Raw genomic sequence first — 21,581 nt, 5'->3', positions numbered from 1 at the left:
GGACCTCTCTCCTCCTTTTCTGTTTGAATCTTATCAGCTGTATAGGAATATTTTCCCAAAGACCGAACATCTGGGAGGGCTTGTACACTTCCACTCTGGAAATAGGAAGGATGTAAATAACTTGAAAGAAGAAACTGTATCCCTGGAATCTTACAGGGCTGGTTCCATATTATTATTGTTTGTGATGTGGTGTGGCATTGCCCTGTGGACTGTAACAAACTCCAGGACACAGTTATAAAACAGGTTCTACAGAAATTATCAGTGACTTCCTTTGGGGGGGTTTTGTAGAGTTGAAGTTTGGTGCAGTTCATCTTCTTAGGCACTGTGAAGAGGTTATCCTTATGTTTAAGAAAAACTCAAGGAATTCACAAAGTGCAGGCATGGGGACCAGAGTTCAATGACAAGAACCCACATAAAGGCAAAACAAAAGCAGGTGTGCGATTGTAACCCCGGTTCTGGGAAAGCCTAGACAGGAAGTCCCTCGGATTACAGGCCAGCCCCCAGGTTCCCAAAGCACAATGGGGGCAATTCTTGGGGAGAAGCCACTACACCTTTGCCTGGAGGGGCACAGAGAAAAAGAGAGAGAAAGAGAGAGGGAGGGAGGAAGGGAGGGAGGGAGAGAGAGAGAAAAATAATTTTCAGTAGGCACTGGTTAATGCACCTGATTCTTTTTAGAATTCCATCAGAGTCACGAGAGTCACAGCCCCATGATGTCTGTGAACCCTTTATTGGCAGCATCAGGACATCAGAGGATCCCACTGATTCCTGCACCATTTGGGCCTCCAATTGTGGACAGGTATTTCTCTCCAATATAATAGAGAATCAGAAGAGTAAATGAATTGTCGTCAGAGTTTGGAACAATGCTAGCATTAGCATTAGATGCTAGATTAGACAAAACAACATTGGGGTTAGCTCAGTGGACTGTGCCACGACTCACAGCTCTCTGCTGGTCTTCCCTTCAAAATGTAAGACTCTACTTTCCCTTTGAAGTGGGTTGGACCCACTAACCGATAACACATTTACTTGGACTGTGACAGGCAATATCAAGTGTAAAATCTGCTCGATCAGTCTTCTGAGACTACCACCATAAAACACAAGGACAACATGGTGTAAAGAACAGATGTTCAGGGCTGGAGACAAGGCTCAGCAGTCATAAGCACTGGCTGCTCTTTCCAGAGGACAGGGTTCAGTTCCCAGAACTCATCTGGCAGCTCACACTGGCCTGCAACTCCAGCCCCAGGGGATGCAATGCCCTGTTCTGGCCTTCCTGACACTACACACACGGTACCTACTTACATCAGACAAAACATCTATGCACATAATTTTTTTAAGTAAAGAAAAAAATAAAAGACACTTAGGTCTCCAATTCTGGAAATTACAAGTTTAAAATCACATTCCTGCCCAGTCAGTTTCTGGTGAGTCCTACTTCCTGGCCAAGGATGCTGCCTCCTCACCATGTCCTCACATGGCGCCTTCTGTGTGCACATGCGGGGTGTCCTCCAGAGTCCCGCTCCTCTCCTTAAGAGAACCAATCCTATCAGATTAAGGCAGCTCCACCCTAAGTCTATAACACCCGGATTGCTTGTCACCTAATCCTTATTTCAATAGCATGGAAATCTTCAGCATTTTGGTTATACATTCTGACAATATTCTAGAGTCCCTTCTTTGTAATATTTTGGCATTCTGAAGATAAAATAAAACCCAGTATCTGTCCTTGTTCATGGAACGTGAACAATAAACATGTTGCCTCCTGAGGGCCAAACATTCATCCTAGATGGCCAATGCCACCAAGGAACCATTAAATATAAACAGACTGTGTGCTCAGAGCATAGTGCCTGTTGTGAGTCCTCCAACCACGGCATTGACTGGAGTGGGTCTCTTCCCAAGACAGCCCTGAGCTATCTTCTTGCTGTGCTTCTTTCTCCTACTCTTCCTCACCATGCTTCTCTGTGACCACAAGAGTTTGGGGCATTCACACATTAGAGCCCCAAGCAGCTCTTACAAACCCCAGGACCAGTGAATTGGTTACTTTTGTGTGGCTGTGACCACTACATCTGATTTTGGCTATACTTCTAGAGGATTCTGTCTATCACAGCAGGGAAGGCATGACACAGCAGAATAATCCACATCATGCTGGGCCCCCAAAGGGAGGACACTTGCCTTCTGCCCACTTTCTCCTTTGATTTCATCAGATTCCCACGAGATCCTGCCCTCAATAACCCTCTTGAAATCCCCTAGTGAGCCTGTCAAGAAGTGTACTTCAATTTTCTAGATGATTCTGAATTCTATTAACTTAACAACGAACTTATATCACCACACTAAGTAATAGAAACTTTGTATAATTCCAGCCATAGTCTGCTCATGTCTGTTTTCCCTCCTAGAGATGTCTTGTCTACCAGTGTGGCTCCAGCTGGACCAAGTCAGTTTTGTGTTCCTTCCCAGTCTGGATCCTCTCTTGTTCCCAATGCAAATGTGCTAAACCGGCTGTCGGGTCACTTCTACCCAGGTACGAGAGATGAGTGTGTGGTCCAGTCTGTGGAGCCCCGTGAACGACTGTGGGCTGTTTAAGCGGCTGTTGATGCTCCAATCTGGAGACCTGGGCAGCAACTAAGCCTTCGCAGTTTGTGCACTTGCTTTCTAGATGGTGCTTGTGCATATGGTCTCATAAGTCATAGGGAGAATTTAGCTTTTATTCGGATTTCATTCTGGAGATGCTTGATACAGTATAGTCAGAATTTATAATAATGTGTTACATAGTTAAAAATTGCTGGTGGATCTCAAAAAGTCTACACCATAAAAATAATAAAGCTAGGAGATGATGAATATGTTATTATCTTGATCTAACCAATATGTAACCAAATGTAAGCATCTATCAAAGCATCACGTTGGACCTTAGAAATATGTATCATTAAACAGGACAAGAAAAGACACATCAAGGAGGTGTAAGCCATCCTCCCATTTGAAGTTTGACAGGAAAATGCCACCAGTCATGAGACTGACAGTTCAAGGAAAAAGCTGAAGCGTTATCCGCTATTGGCCTGGTGGTGTCTATTGGGTTCCAGCCAAACAGTAGAAGATTCTATACCATTTTCCACATTCCATTCCAGCTAAGGGTAACCGCAGATCCTGTTTTGAATTATTTTACTATTTTCAGGTGCATACTTCTAATTTGTTTGTGGGATGGGGTGTTCTCTCCCTCCCTCCCTCCCTGCTTCCCTTAAGGCTGGGGCATTTTACCACCTGAACCCACAAAGGCAGTGGCCACAAGGAACGAGATGTTTGAGAGACATCATACTGCCAGGTAACTGAAGAACATTGTTTGATTTGTCTTCTATTCAGTCCCATGACTGTTTGTTCATCTGAGCTGTCTTAAGTAAATTAAAATAAATGAATTAAAATTAATAAATTATCAACACATATAAATACAATAGAAGTACATAGGGTGTGATGAGGAACACATGCCCTTTATACACACATGTGCTGATCATTTACAGAAAGCACTTCGGGTGCATTATAGAATAAATTATTCAAGCTTTTAATAATAAACAGAAGGTTAAAAAGCAGACGGTGGGGTCTGGGGATTAAAAAGTTTAGTGAGGATGCTTCCTGCGCAAACAGGAGGACTTGAGGTCAGATCCTCGGCATCCGCGTCCAAAGCTGGGTGAGACCACACGTGTTTTTAATCCCAGGGCTAGAGGCAGGGATCAGTGACAGAGGATTTCTGGGGTTTGCTGTCCCGTCAGCCTAGCCAAAGCCTGCTGATCTGCCATCTGAGTAAAAGACCTCCCTCGAACAGGATAGTCAGATGGGAGGACACAGGACAGGGGGACACCCAAGGTCCTCCTACAGTCTCTGCATGCATGTGCACACGTGCTCAGGCACACACCACACAGAACACACGCACATACCTACCCGAGCCCACTCCGCACAGCAGAGCTAAGAGTGGATGGATCTGCATATTCAGTAGCTTTCCATTGACCCACAAAACAAAATCCTGGATGTGATTCCTCTGAATCCCCATGGGCATTTCTGTCTTAAATGGTTTCCGTTCTGCCTGGAGACAGGAGTGAACTCCCCTTCAGATGATGTCATCAGAACCCAGGACATCTCATGTCAACCTAACAAGGTCTTCATCTGTCATGGCCAGCAGCAAATAAAGTGCACCCATAATTAACAGAATTCGGCCTCAGGGAGAGAGGAAGGTCCCGGTGGTCACAGGCCAATGGGCAAAGTGAAGTGAGCCGAAGCAGGCCTCCCTTCCTTGCCTGCCCATCCGTGTGCAGTGATCTAGACCCAAGACAAGCACTAACTGCTTGAGTTCCACTAACTATCAGTACGCTGAGGAACTAGACACCCTATGAAGTTTAGTGTCTGACAAGAAACTACTACCCGCTAAGGCTCTGTGCATGACAGGTAAGGCCCACAGCAGAGCTTCAAGCTTGCACTATAACAGTCGCCCGAACACTCCAATTTCAGGCCTCCTGCCTCCATCAAACAGGCTTCAGACAAACGCTATACACATAGGGACTAGCTTAGGGAAAGCAAGGGCCTCCTAAGATTACATGTCTGGCTTGCTGCGAAGCCTGCCAATCTGAGTTTGATCCCCAGCATACACATAATGGGAGGAGAGGTCCAACCCCATCACCACTATCCTCCGACCTCCACACACACACAATGGCATGCATGTACCCACCTCTCCACCCTCCAGATAAGTAATAAATGAATAATTAACAAATTACTTTTAAAAATTCGATTTCTAACCATTGTCTGGAGACATGTAAACCATATCGTTTTGCTTTTAGGGCAGAAATGGAAATGTATTCTCTTCACCAGCAAAGGAGAATGGAAAGAGTTAATCCCAAGGGACTGGCTGGCCTAGGGGTACCCCTCTTTTATGGCTTGAGTTGCCTGGGTGGCCCTGCAGGCTTCCAAGGCAGGGGCACACTGCCTGCCAGTGATCTGCATTTACACAGAAGCACTTCTAGACACCTTCAGGAAAACCCTATTCTACTGGGAAATAGACCACACTTTACAGAATGCTGGGGCCAGAAATACCGACTCAGGAGAGGCTCAGTTTATCAGAAACCTCTAAAGAGCGACACTGAGAGTTTCAAAAATCAAGCAGAAGAAAAAGACTCAGGCCAGATGCCTGTGGTTCCCTGCGAAGAGGAAGAGGATAGCAAAGACCCGGAAATTGAAGTAGACAACATCCAGAAGTCAAGGGAAACTGATGAGAAGCCAACTTGGGGCCTCGCCAACACCTGCATAGAGCCGCAGCCAAGTCAGACAAAACCCTCTTCTCCAGAAGCCAAGGCTCGGGATGGTGGGGAGGAAAAGCCCTCGGAGCAGGTCTGCGGAGGCCGTGATGAAAAGAATGGGCTTGATCTGCCGATTTCCATATTGCCTCTGCCAGGTAGGTGTCTGGGATCCAGGGCAGGTCCTCAGCAGCTCCAGGTGACCGGGTCTTCCCATTGCGGAGGAAACTGTGACAGTCATGCGTCATATTTTGGCCTTCATTTTCATTTTCAAACCCTCTGTCTATCTCTCTCACATTCGTTTTTTTTTTAAAGAGGTATTTATTTTTATTTCATGTGCGTGAGTCTTTTGCCTGCGTGTGTATAGGGCACCATGCATGTGCAGTGCTTGCAGAGACTGGGAAAAGAGCATTGAATCCTCTGGAACTAGAGCTAGAGGAGGTTGTGAGCTGTCTGGGGTCCAAACCCAGGCCTGCTGGAAGAGCAGCCAGTGCTCTTAACCGCTGAGCCATCTCTCCAGGCCCTTCCGCCTCTATTTTCTTAACCCTGTTTTAAATGACGTCTTGAAGTCATTTTATTTGGTCACTTCTCATAAGTCATATTAGAAACACTAGTCTTGATATTGCTGTATAATAACCACTTTACAAAGATTAAGAAAATAAATATAAGAAACTACAGAGATTTTTAATTAAAATTTTATTTTAGCCAGCTGGTGGTGGCTAATGCCTTTAATCCCAGCACTTGGGAGGCAGAGGCAGGTAGATCTCTCTGAGTTCAAAGCGAGCCTGGTCTACAAGAGCTAGTTCCAGAACAGGCTCCAAAGTTACAAAGAAACCATGTCTCGAAAAACAAAACAAAACAAAATTTAATTGTGAATTTCTTTAACATGAACTAGAGGTCTATTTTGTTGTGGACTTGGGGGTTTTGCTTTGCTTTTTATTTATTTTTTTATGTTTTTTAATTTATGTATTTTTTAATATTTATTTATTTTTCTTCATATTTTTCACTCATATTCTGCCTGCATGTTTGTCTCTGAAGGTGTCAGATCCCCTGGAACTGGAGTTGCAGCAGCACTGAGCTGCTATGTGGGTGCTGGGATTTGAACCCTGGTCCTCTGGAAGAGCAGTCAGTGCTCCTAACCACTGAGCCGTCTCTCCAGCCCCCCAAGGGCTTTTGTTTTAAAGTACAAATTCTATCTTTCCTGTATCCAAGTGTAGAAAAACTGACAAAAGCATGAACTATCCGTTTTGAAAGTAGCATAGCAGTACAGATACATTGGATAGCTCTCTAGAACTTGTTTGGAAAGAAAATGAAAACACAGAGGTGGGCATGTCTCTGAGGGCTCTGTCTTCCTGTCTGTTGCCGTGATAAAACAGTGTGACCAAAAGTGATTTTAGGAAGGAATCTATTCAGGTTACAGTTTTTGGTCACAGGCCACCACCCAGAAAAGTCACAGTAAGAACTCAAGAGAGGAACTTGAAGGTGGCCTGCTTGCTATTCCATGCAGCATTGCCTCCAAGGGGGGAATTCACTTCCCCGAGAAGAAATGTGGCAGGCACCATGACGAATACTGTGTGCAGTCTAGCAGAGAAGTTCACAATAAGAGATAGCTTTTCTTATTTGGTTCAACACCACCTGTCTTGGCGGTGGTAATGCCCACAGTGGGCTGAGCGCTCCTACAACAAGGAACAATCAAGACAATTCCCCCAGGGAACATCACCCCCCCCCCCACACACACACCATCTGATCTAGGCAATGCTTCCATTGAGACTCCCTTAGCTGATCTTAGGTTGTGTCAACTTGACAGCCACCACACCGACCACTTCACCGTGAAGTTCTCCATTTGGGTTCAGACCCTGATGGGCACAGGAGACCACATAACATGGTACTGCGGCATTAATATGGAAGACGAAGCTCACGGGGCCTTTCTGTCAGCACCTCAGAGACCACAGAGCAAATCAGCCCCTTGTCTGTTCACCTAGAGTGACATCACTGAAGAGACCTTAAGAGAGGGCAATAAACCTCCTGTCAATGTGTCTGAACATCTTTAGGAAGTTCAAAATCGTCCCATATAAACGGAACACCTGTGGAGACAGATGTTAGTGAGTTCGTACAGCGAACAGCAATCCTGTGTTCTAAGGGTCTCCTCCTGAACGGAAGCTTCACACCACCTACGACTTTTTCTCACGTTACAGGAGCACAGGCACTGGGTGCACTCAGCGAAGCCTGTTCCTCGGCTGATATTCAGAAGTGGACCGTAGATGACGTCCATGACTTCATCAGAAGCCTGCCGGGGTGCTCAGACTATGCCCAGGTAACTTCGTAATTTTGCGAAATTATGAAAACTTGAAACTATTTAATGTACAATGAGTTTTGTCAAACTTCCTTTTTCCCCTGGAAGGGGAAAATTCCTACTAAAACCCCCATTTTCTGACACTGTTTCTCATTGGAAGATGTCTATGACTAGTAGACACAGGTACTGGAGAAGCTCTGGGAAGCAACTATTTAGCTTAATTTTCTATCCTTAATTTCCTCTCATGAGAAGGTGACTGGCTAAATATCCAGGAAGAATGAGAAATATTTACTACAGTGCCTAAATAACAGAAATATGTACTTTGTCCTACAAAAAGACCAAAGGGGCTGAGGAGACAACTCAGTCAGTAGACTGTCATGCAAGCGAAAGGACGCGTATTTTTGGGTTTCTTCAGGTATTTAAGGATCACGCCATTGATGGAGAAACACTGCCCCTTCTCACCGAGCAGCATCTTCGAGGCACCATGGGGCTCAAACTAGGACCAGCACTAAAAATTCAGTCACAGGTATGGCGACTGCACGCAGTTTAGTTCACAGGTATGGCGACTGCACGCAGTTTAGTTCACAGGTATGGCGACTGCACGCAGTTTAGTTCACAGGTATGGCGACTGCACGCAGTTTAGTACACAGGTATGGCGACTGCACGCAGTTTAGTACACAGGTATGGCGACTGCACGCAGTTTAGTACACAGGTATGGCGACTGCACGCAGTTTAGTTCACAGGTATGGCGACTGCACGCAGTTTAGTTCACAGGTATGGCGACTGCACGCAGTTTAGTTCACAGGTATGGCGACTGCACGCAGTTTAGTACACAGGTATGGCGACTGCACGCAGTTTAGTTCACAGGTATGGCGACTGCACGCAGTTTAGTTCACAGGTATGGCGACTGCACGCAGTTTAGTTCACAGGTATGGCGACTGCACGCAGTTTAGTTCACAGGTATGGCGACTGCACGCAGTTTAGTTCACAGGTATGGCGACTGCACGCAGTTTAGTACACAGGTATGGCGACTGCACGCAGTTTAGTACACAGGTATGGCGACTGCACGCAGTTTAGTTCACAGGTATGGCGACTGCACGCAGTTTAGTACACAGGTATGGCGACTGCACGCAGTTTAGTTCACAGGTATGGCGACTGCACGCAGTTTAGTTCACAGGTATGGCGACTGCACACAGTTTAGTTCACAGGTATGGCGACTGCACACAGTTTAGTAACAGCGATGACAAAAGCACAAGGGAAATGGGTCACATTACGGTGTTGTCATATCAATACGTAGAATACTTATTTAATCTCCTCTTTGGCCTTTCCCCCTCTGTAACGGAGGATGTGATGGAAGTGAGGCGAGCTGAATGTGGAAGGGTGGCGGGGAGGCGGTAGGTACGCGGCTGTGTGCTGGTATGGCGGGGAGGCGGTACTCGGCTGTGTGCTGGTATGGCGGGGAGGCGGTACGCGGCTGTGTGCTGGTATGGCGGGGAGGCGGTAGGTACGCGGCTGTGTATGTGGTTGGCAGGTCTGTCTCGTTATGAAGAGAAGCAGGCCTGACCTGTAGCTTTCATAGTGTCAGCGACCCCTACAGATTGACAAATTCATCAATGTCAGTGGATACAGAACTGGGAAGAGACACATTGCAACACCTCATTTCTGAGTACACCATAAGTAACAGGCATGGTGTATCTCAGGTGTAAATATCCCTAAGAACATAGATAGCAATAAACAGTAATTATAGATAGATAAGGTTTAAAGCAAGTAGCAATGTGCAAACGGATGTTTTTCTCCTGCCCACCTGTTTCCAAATACCCGGCAGTTGCTTCCCAAATAATTGACTTGGAGACTTAAATTAATAAATTATAAATTAAGTTAATAAATTATAAAAGCTGGACTAATAAACTCAGGCTTATTACCAACTAGCTCTTACTTTTAAGTTAACCCACATGCCTTATTTACACTCTGTCACTTGTTGCTGCCTTTATTAGCATGGTGCATTCATCTCCTGCTCACCTCTCTGTCTGGCTGGTGACTCCTGACTCCGCCCTTCTCCTTCCCATCATCCTTAGTTTGGCCATCCTGCCTATACTTCCTGCCTGGTTACTGCCCAATCAGTGTTTTATTACAGCAATTGGAGTGGCAAATCTTTACAGAGCACAGGAGGATTATTCCACAGCAGCAATGAGATCTAAATATTTATTACTTCCATTTGTCATATAATTTACTTAATTTTAGGCTTATTTAAGTTTTAACGATGGCATGTTTTTAACAACTAGTTTGCAAACTTCCTAAAAAAGAATAAAAAGGTAATAATTGGCACTTGAGAGCTGGCTGGGCCAACTCCAGCACCATCAGCTGTCGGTGATGACTTCACAAGCAGATTCCTCTGCTTCTTCTCCCTGCTTCTGCTCTTCCCAAACCAGAGTTACTCACGTGCCATGAAAGGTGACTCTTTATACCTAAGGCAAACCACGCCACTCTTCCGCTGCAAACCTGTGGTAGCTCCCCAGGTTCTTCCGAGTCCAGGGGAAAGTCTGGCATTCACACTCCGTTCAGCAGAGCAGCTCTTGCTTCCCCCACTGCCAGTAGCACCTCCAGGCACCTGCTCTCTTGCTGCTGGGGCTCCTTGAACCCCTTCAGACATATTCTCTGCTAGGGCACTCGTCAGCTCTGGAAAGTCCCTGCCTAGTATCCTCATTCTTGGTCCCCTCATCTTTTGGAAGGTTTTGCTTGTTTGCTTTTGCTTTCTTATTTATTTTGTTGTTGTTAGATTTTGATTCTGCTTTGTTCTGAGACAGGGTCTCACTCTATATCCCAGGCCAGAATCAAAGTCACAGAAAATCTCCTGCCTCAGCCTTCCTGGTGCTGGACTACAGTCTAGAGCTAGCAAGCTTAGTTCTTACCTTCATCTTTGTTCAATTGCATCTCCTCACCAGGTTTCCTCACCTTTTTTTTTTTTTGGTTTTTCGAGACAGGGTTTCTCTGTGGCTTTGGAGCCTGTCCTGGAACTAGCTCTGTAGACCAGGCTGGTCTCGAACTCACAGAGATCTGCCTGCCTCTGCCTCCCGAGTGCTGGGATTAAAGGCATGCGCCACCATCGCCCAGTTCCTCACCTTATTTAAAGACGCACCCCACCCTCCCAGCCTGCTGATGTCTCTCTCTGCTCGTTTTTTCTCATACACTTATACCCCGATCATAAACAGATCTATCGGTCATATGCAGTTTTAATTGTTATTTCCTTCTGTCCCCTTTAGAATGCATGTTTCAGGAGAGAAGGAATCTTTACTCTTTTGTGAGCTCAGAGCATACAGGCTTTTCTAACAGATCAATTTCTTTTTTAAAGAGTGGACTGTCTCAAATGAAACAAAAAGCCAGCAATTGGTGTGCAGCTAAATTTATGCAAGCCTGCCTGTGTTTGCCAGAAATATTTACATCAGAAACTAGAACTTCAGAATGTCCTTTCAGGGCTGGAGAGATGGCTTGGTTGGTAAAATGTTGCTACATGAGCTTGAAGAACTGAGTTTAGGTCCTCAGCACTCGTGGGAAAACCAAAACACTGGGCATGGTGGCATGTACCTGTAACCCTAGTGTGGCAGAAAACAAAATCACTGGGCACGGTGGCATGTACCTGTAACCCTAGTGTGGCAGAAAACAAAATCACTGGACAGGGTGGCATGTACCTGTAACCCTAGTGTGGCAGAAAACAAAATCACTGGGCACGGTGGCATGTACCTGTAATCCTAGGGTGGCAGAAAACAAAATCACTGGGCACAGGGGCATGTACCTGTAACCCTAGTGTGGCAGAAAACAAAATCACTGGACAGGGTGGCATGTACCTGTAACCTTAGTGTGGCAGAAAACAAAATCACTGGGCACAGGGGCATGTACTTGCAATCCTAGGGTGATGGAGGAAGGTCATTGGCTAATAAAGAAACTACCTTGGCCCATTTGATAGGCCAACCTTTAGGTGGGTGGAGTAAACAGAACAGAATGCTGGGAGGAAGAGGAAGTGAGCTCAGACACCATAGCTCTGCTCTCTGGGGCAGACGCGATGAAGTTCCAACCCAGGATGGACGTAGGCTAGAATCTTCCCGGTAAGCGCACCTCGGTGCTACACACATTAATAGAAATGGGCCAGGCAGTGTTTAAATGAATACAGTTTGTGTGTTATTATTTTGGGGCATAAGCTAGCCAGGCAGCCAGGAGCCGGGTGGCAGGAACGCCAGCCCGCAGCTCCTTCAACACTAGGGTGGCAGAAGGCAGAGGCCCCAGAAGCACACTTGCCACCTGGACTTACCAAACCCACCACAGCTTCAGTGAGAGGCTTTCAGTGAAATATAAGGCAGGAAGCAATAGAGGAAGACAGCACGGACCTCTGGCCTCCACACACACACCCTCATATACATGAACATGTGCACATAAACACACACACATGAACATGTACACATACACACAAACATGTACACATAAACACACCCGAACATGTACACATACACACACACGAACATGTACACATACACACACACGAACATGTACACATACACACACGAACATGTACACATACACACACAAACATGTGCACATAAACACACACACCCGAACATGTACACATACACACACACAAACATGTACACATACACACACACGAACATGTACGCATAAACACACACACCCGAACATGTACACATACACACACACAAACATGTACACATACACACACACGAACATGTACGCATAAACACACACACATGATAAACATGTACACATAAATCCACACATGATAAACATGTACACATAAACACACACATGATAAACACATACACATATATACACAACCCCCACACACTTTTAAAAGAAAGAATATCCTGCCACTATCATTTTTGCTTGCCTACAATTTTTAGGATATGGAAGTTCTTTATTTTTAATTCTATGTAAATAGGTTCTATTTCTACACGTGGCACCCTGTATGTGCCTAGTGCCCATGGGAACCAGAACGGAGCACCAGATCTCCTGGAACTGGAGTTACAGACACTTGTGAGTTGCCTTGTAGGTCTGAGATTTGAACTCGGGTTCTCTAGGAGAGCAACGAGTGCCCTAAGCCCCCAGCCATCTCTCCGGGCTGGAAGCTATTCAGCAGAGCACGAAAGCACCCAGCTGTTATTCCAGGATTTAGGACACTGAGGCAAAAAGGAAATGAGTTTAAGTCCAGCCTCAAAATAAAAAGAAAGAAAGGGCTTCTGCTGTGAACACCTCCACACCTAACGTCTTTGCCAGGATTCTGTTGTGGGCTTTTTGTTTGCTTGTTTCTTTTAACTTTTCATTTTAGAATAATTTTAGAGGTAGTGAAGTTGTAAAAATAAGACAGAAAGTTTACCCTGCTCGCCCAGTATCAACACAACATCTACCATAACCGGATCCTTTTCATCGGAACTAAGAACTGACAGGGATAACAGTGTGGAACTATTTTCCAGAGATTTCTTTTCCTTTAACAAGAACAGTATCTCTCTTGACATACTTACAGACAGTTTATGGGTCAGTTCTGCTGGACTTTGATTTGCTGTTGTTCCTTTCTGGGTCCCCAAGTGGTATCTTTTCCTCCCTGAAACCCAGCAGAGTGTTAGATCCCAGCTACCATCTGCCAACTGGAGAAGACCCCATCAGTAGCAGTTGTCAATCAAAGGAGACAGTATGAAGTTCTTGTCACTGGGAACCAAAGTAGCAGAGTTGGAAGGCTCTGGGGATTCAGAGGACAAACAAGCAAAAGTTTGCCATTGACTAAGATAATAAGGTCTAGGTACCCAAGAGGGAAATTGAGGGCAAGCCCCATGATCTTGGACATGAACAAGAGTAAAGAACCACCCTGCTGCCAGGAAGGAATCCTAGAGGATGGGTCTGAGCTGGGCATGCAAGGGAAGAAGCAGAGAAACCACAGCAGGACCAGAGAAGAAACGGAAATTTGGAGCCAGTAGACACCCAGTTTACAGCTGTAAATATCCCATGACTCTAAAAACCAAACAAGGCCTACCACATACCAGAAGCGTGACCTCCTCCATCTATATAGATGTCCTGTGTGTGAAATTACCTCCGCCTTCCTCCCCCACCCCCCATGGTTAGTTATCAAAAGAATTCAGACTTAATTACTATAATTATTTTGTCTTCAAAGGTATCTCAGCATGTGGGAAGTACGTTCTGTAAGAAAATTCCTCCACTCCCCACCCATGCAAGGCGAACACTTGATCATCCAGCAGACGCATCCCCTCTTGTGGATATTGACTCCTAGAGTGATGTGCTGAGCGTTCCTTCTTCCCCGGATATAATGATTCCTACAAGAACTGAGCAAGACAGTTGGAGAAATTAAAAATACTCAGAGACAAATAAGTCACTCCCAGTTTTCTAGAGTTGCAGATGTTACCAGCGATGTGTGACAGCTTCCTGTGGCCAAGTGGAGGACATGGAGAGGAAGCCCATGCTCCTAGCATTGTCTTGGGAGGATTTCACCCAACAGGCTTCTTTCCTGCCAAGATGAAGCAAGCAAGCACCAAGGTTCTGGAGAATTGTCCTTAGAAGAAAATGCTAAACATCTTGCAAGCTACAGTCTTTGACACCTCTGTTAGGAATACCCTGCAGCAGCTGAGAGAAGAAACTCAAGAGCAACTCCTTCTCCTCCCTCCTCCTATGCTCAACCCTGGTGGAGACACAGGCTCCAATCTGAGGAGGCTGAAGAGAAGCTGACCACAGACACCCACGTTATCTCAAGACGGGCAGCGTCTAGCCTGGGGTAGGCCCTATGAGGGTGAAGTCAGGATTTGTTGGAGGGGTGAGGAGGAATCATCTGTATGCAGCAGGCTGGAACTAGTAAGAGGGGGTGATTGTTGAAGAGACTGTGTCTGCTCCATGTGGAGTCCCAATCTTCCATTTAACATTTGACAGAAAGACTAAAGAAACCCAGAGGAAAAAGACAGCAATTCCATTAGAGAGGGGACTTAGCTTCAGGCATAGGAAAACGTCTTATTTCACTGTTCTGAATTGTAGAGCATGAGAACAAGTGTCTGGTTTTAAAATTCACAGCTCAAGTGAACTAACCCTCGCAGGAATTCTTTCAGGAAGCCCACAACCCCATTGTCTAGTGTGCTTGCCCTGTGTAACCCTTGCCCTTAGAGTGAGGCTGGGCCAACGAGGCCTTCCTAGGGGAGCACATCCAGAAGGTCTCACAGGGATCACTCCCGTGCCTTCTGTCTGCTTTCTATGCCAGTTTGCATCTCCAAGCAGCCCTGGGTCTAGAGCCTCGTGACTAACCTTGACAGTGGACACTCGGAAGCTGCCAACAGCCCCATGCCATTCAGGCACATGAACGTGGTATAAGTCTTGGCCCACAGCCTGAAGCCCGCTCAAAAGACCCTGGTCCAGGCTCTCAGCCACGCCTCTGCAGGTTCCTGACCACAGAACGGCTACAGCAAACATGCTTTTTTTCAACCATTGTGTTTGGAGTCATTTCACAGCCATGGAGAATCTAAACACACAGATCTCACCCGCTGACACACAGAGCACACTACTGAATCCACTTTTGATCTGGACGGTGGAGTCCAAAATCCTTTCCGCAGAGACCTTGCTGATTTACTTGGGTTCTGCTGCCTTTTGTTTTTCCCCAACGACAATTATTTTTATATAAAACTATATTATGACATTTCTGTGTACATGTTGACATCAGTGTGGCTTTAGACTTTGACACTAGAAAGGAGAAGGCCAACAGAGACATTGAGGGCTTCAGTCTCAGACCGTGGACGTGTCTCATGTGTGACGTGCGAGTGGCAAGGGGGTTACTGGAGTGGGAGGGCATCCGAGGGCCGAGGGATGGGGACAGAGGACGAAAGAGCAACGAAAATAGTCCATGTTTGAAAATTTCATTATCAGACCGAAGCCTTTGTGAGTTAATTTTAAAATTAATTCTAAAAGCCCTTTCCTATCACCAAACCTGTGAATTTCCAGCTTAATCTCTTGATCCCTTTGCTGAGGGTCAATGAGAACAAAGAAAATATCCACAAATTTCAGAATTTTATTAATTTTTCTTAAGATGACAATAATCTGGGGGATGGCAAGCATTGGGATTTTGATTAATGTAACTTGCAGAACCTCAGTCTCTTTCCCTTTTTAACTCATCTAACCCTCAGTGTAGAGAACTATCTGGACATGTTACCTGCTAGGAGTCCCAGGCTCCAGAAGTTCCATGAAATGAGCACTGTGGCATAGCAGATGCTGGGGAAAGAGGTAAAAGCTAACACCTCATTGATTCTCTGGTGTGGTAAAGGGATCGCCGCTTCAATCCACATCATAAATTTCTTATTCCTGCTAGAGAATCTGTCAGGCTGGGACTGCCTGATTCGAGCGGATGTGTGTCAGTGTTGCTCAGAGGAAGACACTCAGATGCGCCAGCCACATCTACACCAAAAGCATTCAGCTTAATTTTAGATCCTTGCATTTAAAAAAGGAATCAGAGATGGTAACAGAAGTCTGCCTGACTCTGACAACTCTTGATCAAAAAGGAGACTGAAATAAATCTGCCCAAGAAGCTCCCTGCTCTCTTTCTAGTTAGAATCTACTTTATATTTTAAAAATTACAATTGTTTATTTTATTTTATGTGGAGGAGTGTTTTGCCCGCATGGACTTGTGTGCACACAAGCATGTCTGGTGCCCTCGGAGGTCAGAAGAGGACACTGGACTTATGAAAGGTTGTCAACCATCATGTGGGTTCTGGGAACCAGTCTCCCATCCTCTACAAAAGCAGCCAGTGCTCTTAACCCCTGAGCCATCTCTCCAGCCCCTACTGGGTGCTATTTAACAAAAGGGCTACTTCAGTGACTGGGATTGTTAGGATTATGCTGGTCTGCCCTGTCACTTAGCCAGCCCAGGGACCTATGACTACTTCATCAATATGCAGGTGTGGAGGTCCCTTTAGGAAGACAAGCCCCACCCACTGCTGTTCTTTCTTCCCACCAAGGCAAGTTCATCTTGGCCCTCTCCAGTCTTTCTCTCTCTCTCTCTCTCTCTCTCTCTCTCTCTCTCTCTCTCTCTCTCTCTCTCTCTCTCTCTCGACAGACTGCTCATTCGTTTCCTGGCTGTCCCAACTGGAATAATGATGCAGAAACTATATTAATTACAACACTGTTTGACCTATTAGCTCAGGCTTCTTATTAACTAACCCTTACATCTTAAATTAACCCACTTCTATTATTCTGTGTATCACCACAAGGCTGTGGCTTACCAAGGAAAGTAGTGTGGGACTCTTTTATTATAAATTGCAACACTCCTCCTCCCCCTCTCCCCTTCTCTCATATCCCTCCCTTCCTCCCCACTACTCTCCCAATACCCTCTTCCTAAATAAGACTCCATACTCCCCAAGCTCTCTCTGCATGGTAATCCTGTTTCTTGTTTGTGTTCCTTACTGGCCATGAGACCCACCAAGGTCCCACTCTGGCGGTATCTTATAGGGATGTTTTTGGAGGCTGAAAATTTCATTTACGTCATTGCATTTTTCACTATTTTATTGCTGTGAAGAGATACCACGACCAAGGCAACTCTTACAAAGGCAAGCATTTTATTGGGGACTGGCTTGCAGTTTCAGAAATCTGGTCCATTATCATGACGGCAGGGACCATGGCAGCAGACATGGTGCTGTTGAGAGTTCTACATCTGGATCCTGGCTTGAGCTTTTGAAACTCACAGCCTATCCTCAATGCTATTTCCAACAAGGTCATGCTTCCTAATCCTTTTCAAATCGTGCTACTCCCTCATGACTAAGCATTCAAAGACAGCGGCCTGTGGCGGCCATTCTTATTTAAACCCCCACAATTACCATACAGAATTTTCAATGTAGATAATGTATGACATTTTTGTCCGTCTGTCCATTTGTGTGCTCATCACCCTGAGTGAAAGTCAGAGGGCAGCTTGCAGGAATCACCCGTCTTCCTCCTACCGTGTGAATCTTGGAGTCAGCTTTGCTGGTTCTTCACCTGCTGAGCTGTCTCGCTGTTCCTAGGACACAGGTGCAAATCCTCCTATAATGCTGTGTTGCCCTTGAGCACACTCCACTCTCAATAAGTATAAAGTCAAAGATAAATCACAACAATGGAGAACCTCCTTTGTTGGAAAACCAATCACAGGAAGAATTATTTGATAAACAAGATGTTACTACTTCTGGAATATTTTGTTCAGAGGAATTGAATAAATCCTCCTAAAAGCATTAGAACTACAGAGAAGAAATAAGACAAGGTCTTGCAATGTAGACTAGTCTGGTTCCAAACCTGCACTCCTTCTCCCTAACGTGGCGTTCTGGGGTTACAAGCGCACCCCATCACTTCCAGCAGTAGGTTTCTCAGTCTGCACACAGGCATTTCACTACAAATGTAAGGAAGTTTTGTTTACAGAGAGTTGAGGTCATTCACTGTCCTTGTCCTGCCTTTTCTCTGCAAGACGAATCCCTCTTTCCACAAGTCCACACAAAGCCAAAGGTCTCTGATGTGTCTGCTAACAGCCGTGAGGTGTCATTGTGTGACTGTGAGAAGCTGATTTCACCTGTAAAGGAGATGATGCGTGTGAACATTGCTGGGTGTCATTTTTAACATGCTTGTAACGGTGAGCACACTTTTTAAAAATTATCTCTCTAATACATTTGGAATCTTTGGCCTATTCTCCAGTGATTTTTATTTTGATAGTTGGAATTTTTAAGTGTACTAAGCTGATTGTTAAATTTAATTAAATGATTATTTTATTCTTAGTGTTATGAAGATATTCTCATCAAACATAATAAGACAAGAGATTCAAACATCTTTTCACTGCTTAAAACAAATTATTATTATAGTCTCAGTTTAGATCAGTATAGATTGGTGGGAAAGTAGGAAGACAAGCTACAATGTATACATTTCTATTTGTTTTCAAATTATCTGGGGGAAACATTATTGATACCTTTCCCCAAAACAGCTATCAAATTAGGCTAGTTGGCCTGGGGATGGGATGTAGCTTAGTGGCAGAATACTTCATTAGCATCCTTAAGACCCTCCATTGTGAGCACTTGAAAATGTTTTAATAAAATTAAACTAAATATTCTGTAGTAACTATTTAAATATGTCCTTTTTAACACATGCAGTGTTGAAAGTCTCTCGCCAACACTTTCAAAAATAGCTGGGAAACCATTAGAATAGTTGGCCTACAATTCATCTGCGCAGCAGAGACTTCGGGAAGCAGGATGAGTGTGGCAGGAGGAGCGTGAAAGGGGGCAAGTGCATGCTACCTTCTCAGAGCGTGTGTCAGGGCACGTACTGTAGGTAGGAATAGTCTGTGTGTGCGTGTGTGTGTGCGTGTGTGCAGCTAACTCAAATTTAAGGAAGAGAATATCAGATAGGCACAAATTCTTTCTTCATTCGTTCCCTCAGCCTCGTCTCAACTGTGCAATAGGGAATAAAATATGATTGATGTGGGAGTGATTTCTTATTAATAAAGAAACTGCCTAGACCCATTTGATAGGCCAACCCTTAGGTAGGCGGAGTAAACGGAATGGAATGCTGGGAGAAAGAAGCTGAGTCAAGGAGTCGCCATGGTTCTCCCACTCCAGACAGACGCAGGTTAAGATCATTCCTGGTAAGCCAGCTTGTGGGCTACACAGATTAATAGAAATGGGTTAGATCAATATGTAAAAGCTAGCCAATAAGAAACTGAAACTAATGGGTCAGGCAGTGTTTAAAAGAATACAGTTTCCGTGTAATTATTTTGGGTAAAGCTAGCCGTTCAGGCGGCCGGGTGCGGGGACTCAGCCCGCCGCTCCTACTACTACATATGCTTAGCAATCTCAGGCAGCTCTCTGCGTTCCTTCTGAAATCGCTGGGCTTCTACACACTTCTTTTTCCTTTCACAGTTGCACTGAAGCTGCTGCCACAGTCTAACATTGGTTCAGGGTCCTGACACTGAAGCCACCACCACAGTGTAACAATGGTTTCGGGTCCTTTAATACTTGGAAATCCCTTGGTGGTCAAGTCGGCTGCCTGGGTTTTTCACAAAACCACTTATTTAATTGAGCAGGAAAATTGATAAATATCCAAAGCACAGGGAACAGAATGAATCAGTAAACATTTATTTATTATTTTACACAGATATGAGAGGCCCAGCAGTGGTTCTGAAGCATGGTTCTAAACAGGACTAAGATACAGCATTTTCAGTCCTTAAAGAGTATAAAAAGAGTCATTATTCTAGGTCTGTTGACTTTTCTTGTACTAAAGGTATAAGATACAAACATTGCTAGATTTTATTTCCACCAATTCTTTAGTAAAATGGCATTCGCAAAAGTATTCAAAACACCACTTACTATTCAAAATACTTCCCTGCTCTTCAGAAAACATATCTTTGTGTTGTTGTTGTTGTTTTGTGTTGTCTTTTTCCTTTTTAACAGTATTCAGGATCAAGCCCACGACCTCATATATGTTAGGCTAGCATTCTATCCCCCAACCTACTCTGTCCCCAATCCTGAGAACTTTCCCAAATTACTAGTTCAATTGGGCTACTTCTCAGGAGGTATTAGTTACGAGCACCGTAAATCATTAATTGAGGGGTTATTTTTTTAAATTAGGATAATACAAATTTTATTTAAAAATTCACAAACATTAACACATGAAAGAGAACTGAGTCTGGGTAGATGCTATAAAACATAGTAACTTTAAAAACAGTATTTTTAATTTGTGCTGTCAACTCTCATCCTTTGAGTTGCTACCCACCGAGAGCAGTGACAGACTTTAAATTCTTTATACTTCTTTAAAGTATCTAAAAACCTAAATACTCAATAAGTGAAACTGAAAGATTGAATAAGGCAAGGTGATCTCTCTATGTTATAATGATCATAAAAGTCATTTCTTTATAAACCATGTCTCACATCCCTCAGCCCTTTGGAAAACAATGGAGTAGGGTCTAAAGCAGTTGTGTGTATGCCCATGGCTCTCCAGGTCCTCTGTCCGTCACGGTTACTGCCCATAAGGCTGATTTCACTAGACTACTTCAAACAGCCTCTCTTCCCTGAATTCCACTCAGGTTCAGACATGTGTGGTTGTTTGAAAGAAGATTGCTCTGAAAGAAGGTGGCACTGCTATCAGGTGTGGCCTTGTTGGAGTAGGTGTGGCCTTGTTGGAGTAGGTGTGGCCTTGTTGGAGTAGGTGTGGCCTTGTTGGAGTGGGCGTGGTCTTGTTAGAGGAAGTGTGTCATCATGGAAATGAGCTTTGAGGTCTCTTTTCTCAAGTTTCACTCAGTGTAACTGTCAGTTGACTTCCTGTTGCCTCTGGGTCAAGATGTAGGACTGATGTGGGATGTCCTTCTGTATATGTGTTGTGTTTATTGGTTGATGAATAAAGGTGTCTGGACCAATGACATAGCAAAGTAAAGACAGGCAGGAAATCAAAACAGAGGGGGCAGGGTGATGTCAAAAAGATGACATGTAGCTGCAAAAGGAGACAGACACCTGAACTTTACCAGGTAAGTCACAGCCCTGTAGCGATACACAGAATAATAGAAATGGGTTGATTCAAGATGGAAGAGCTAGCTAAGAATACACATAAAACATTGGCCAAGCAGTGTTGTAATTAATACAGTTTCTGTATGGTTATTCGGGTCTGAGCAGCTGGGATATAAGCAGTCAGTCTCTGGTTACAAAATGACGCCCACTGTTCGGCAATGTACATCTGCATGAAGCCTAAAAACTTTTAAAGAAAGAACTTCTAAGTCCACAAAAATGGGAGTCACTTGGAGCTTCTTGGTATCTGCATTTTTTTTTCAGACAGGCTGTGTTTGCTGGCAGCGAGCAGAGGAGTGGCTCCTTTAAAAAAAAAAAGTTTCCTGACTTAGCATTAGCAGTAAAAACTGTGAGGCTTCTTTAAGAAATGGCTCATTGGTTCATGCTGGTAGTACAAACCGCTCTGACTCTTTTGGGAGGTCCTGCACTTAAATGGAGTTTGGGAGAAGAGTAGCTGATACTAGTTGCTTAATGACAATATAG

At 44.7% G+C, this 21,581-nt stretch overlaps 1 protein-coding gene across 1 annotated transcript; it reads left to right on the top strand.

The window, feature by feature from the left end:
- The first annotated feature begins 707 nt into the window (after nucleotides 1-707).
- On the top strand, nucleotides 708-13,834 carry Samd7 (sterile alpha motif domain containing 7). The gene is made up of 7 exons (XM_075950920.1): nucleotides 708-796; nucleotides 2,382-2,506; nucleotides 3,223-3,301; nucleotides 4,803-5,413; nucleotides 7,451-7,569; nucleotides 7,964-8,074; nucleotides 13,718-13,834. Exons 1-7 carry the CDS (start codon nucleotides 708-710, stop codon nucleotides 13,832-13,834), a joined length of 1,251 nt encoding a protein of 416 aa, XP_075807035.1.
- The last annotated feature ends 7,747 nt before the right edge of the window (nucleotides 13,835-21,581 follow it).

Source organism: Microtus pennsylvanicus, chromosome 16 (genome assembly GCF_037038515.1).
Source record: "Microtus pennsylvanicus isolate mMicPen1 chromosome 16, mMicPen1.hap1, whole genome shotgun sequence".
NCBI lineage: Eukaryota > Metazoa > Chordata > Mammalia > Rodentia > Cricetidae > Microtus > Microtus pennsylvanicus.
This window is presented reverse-complemented; position numbering and strand designations above follow the sequence as displayed.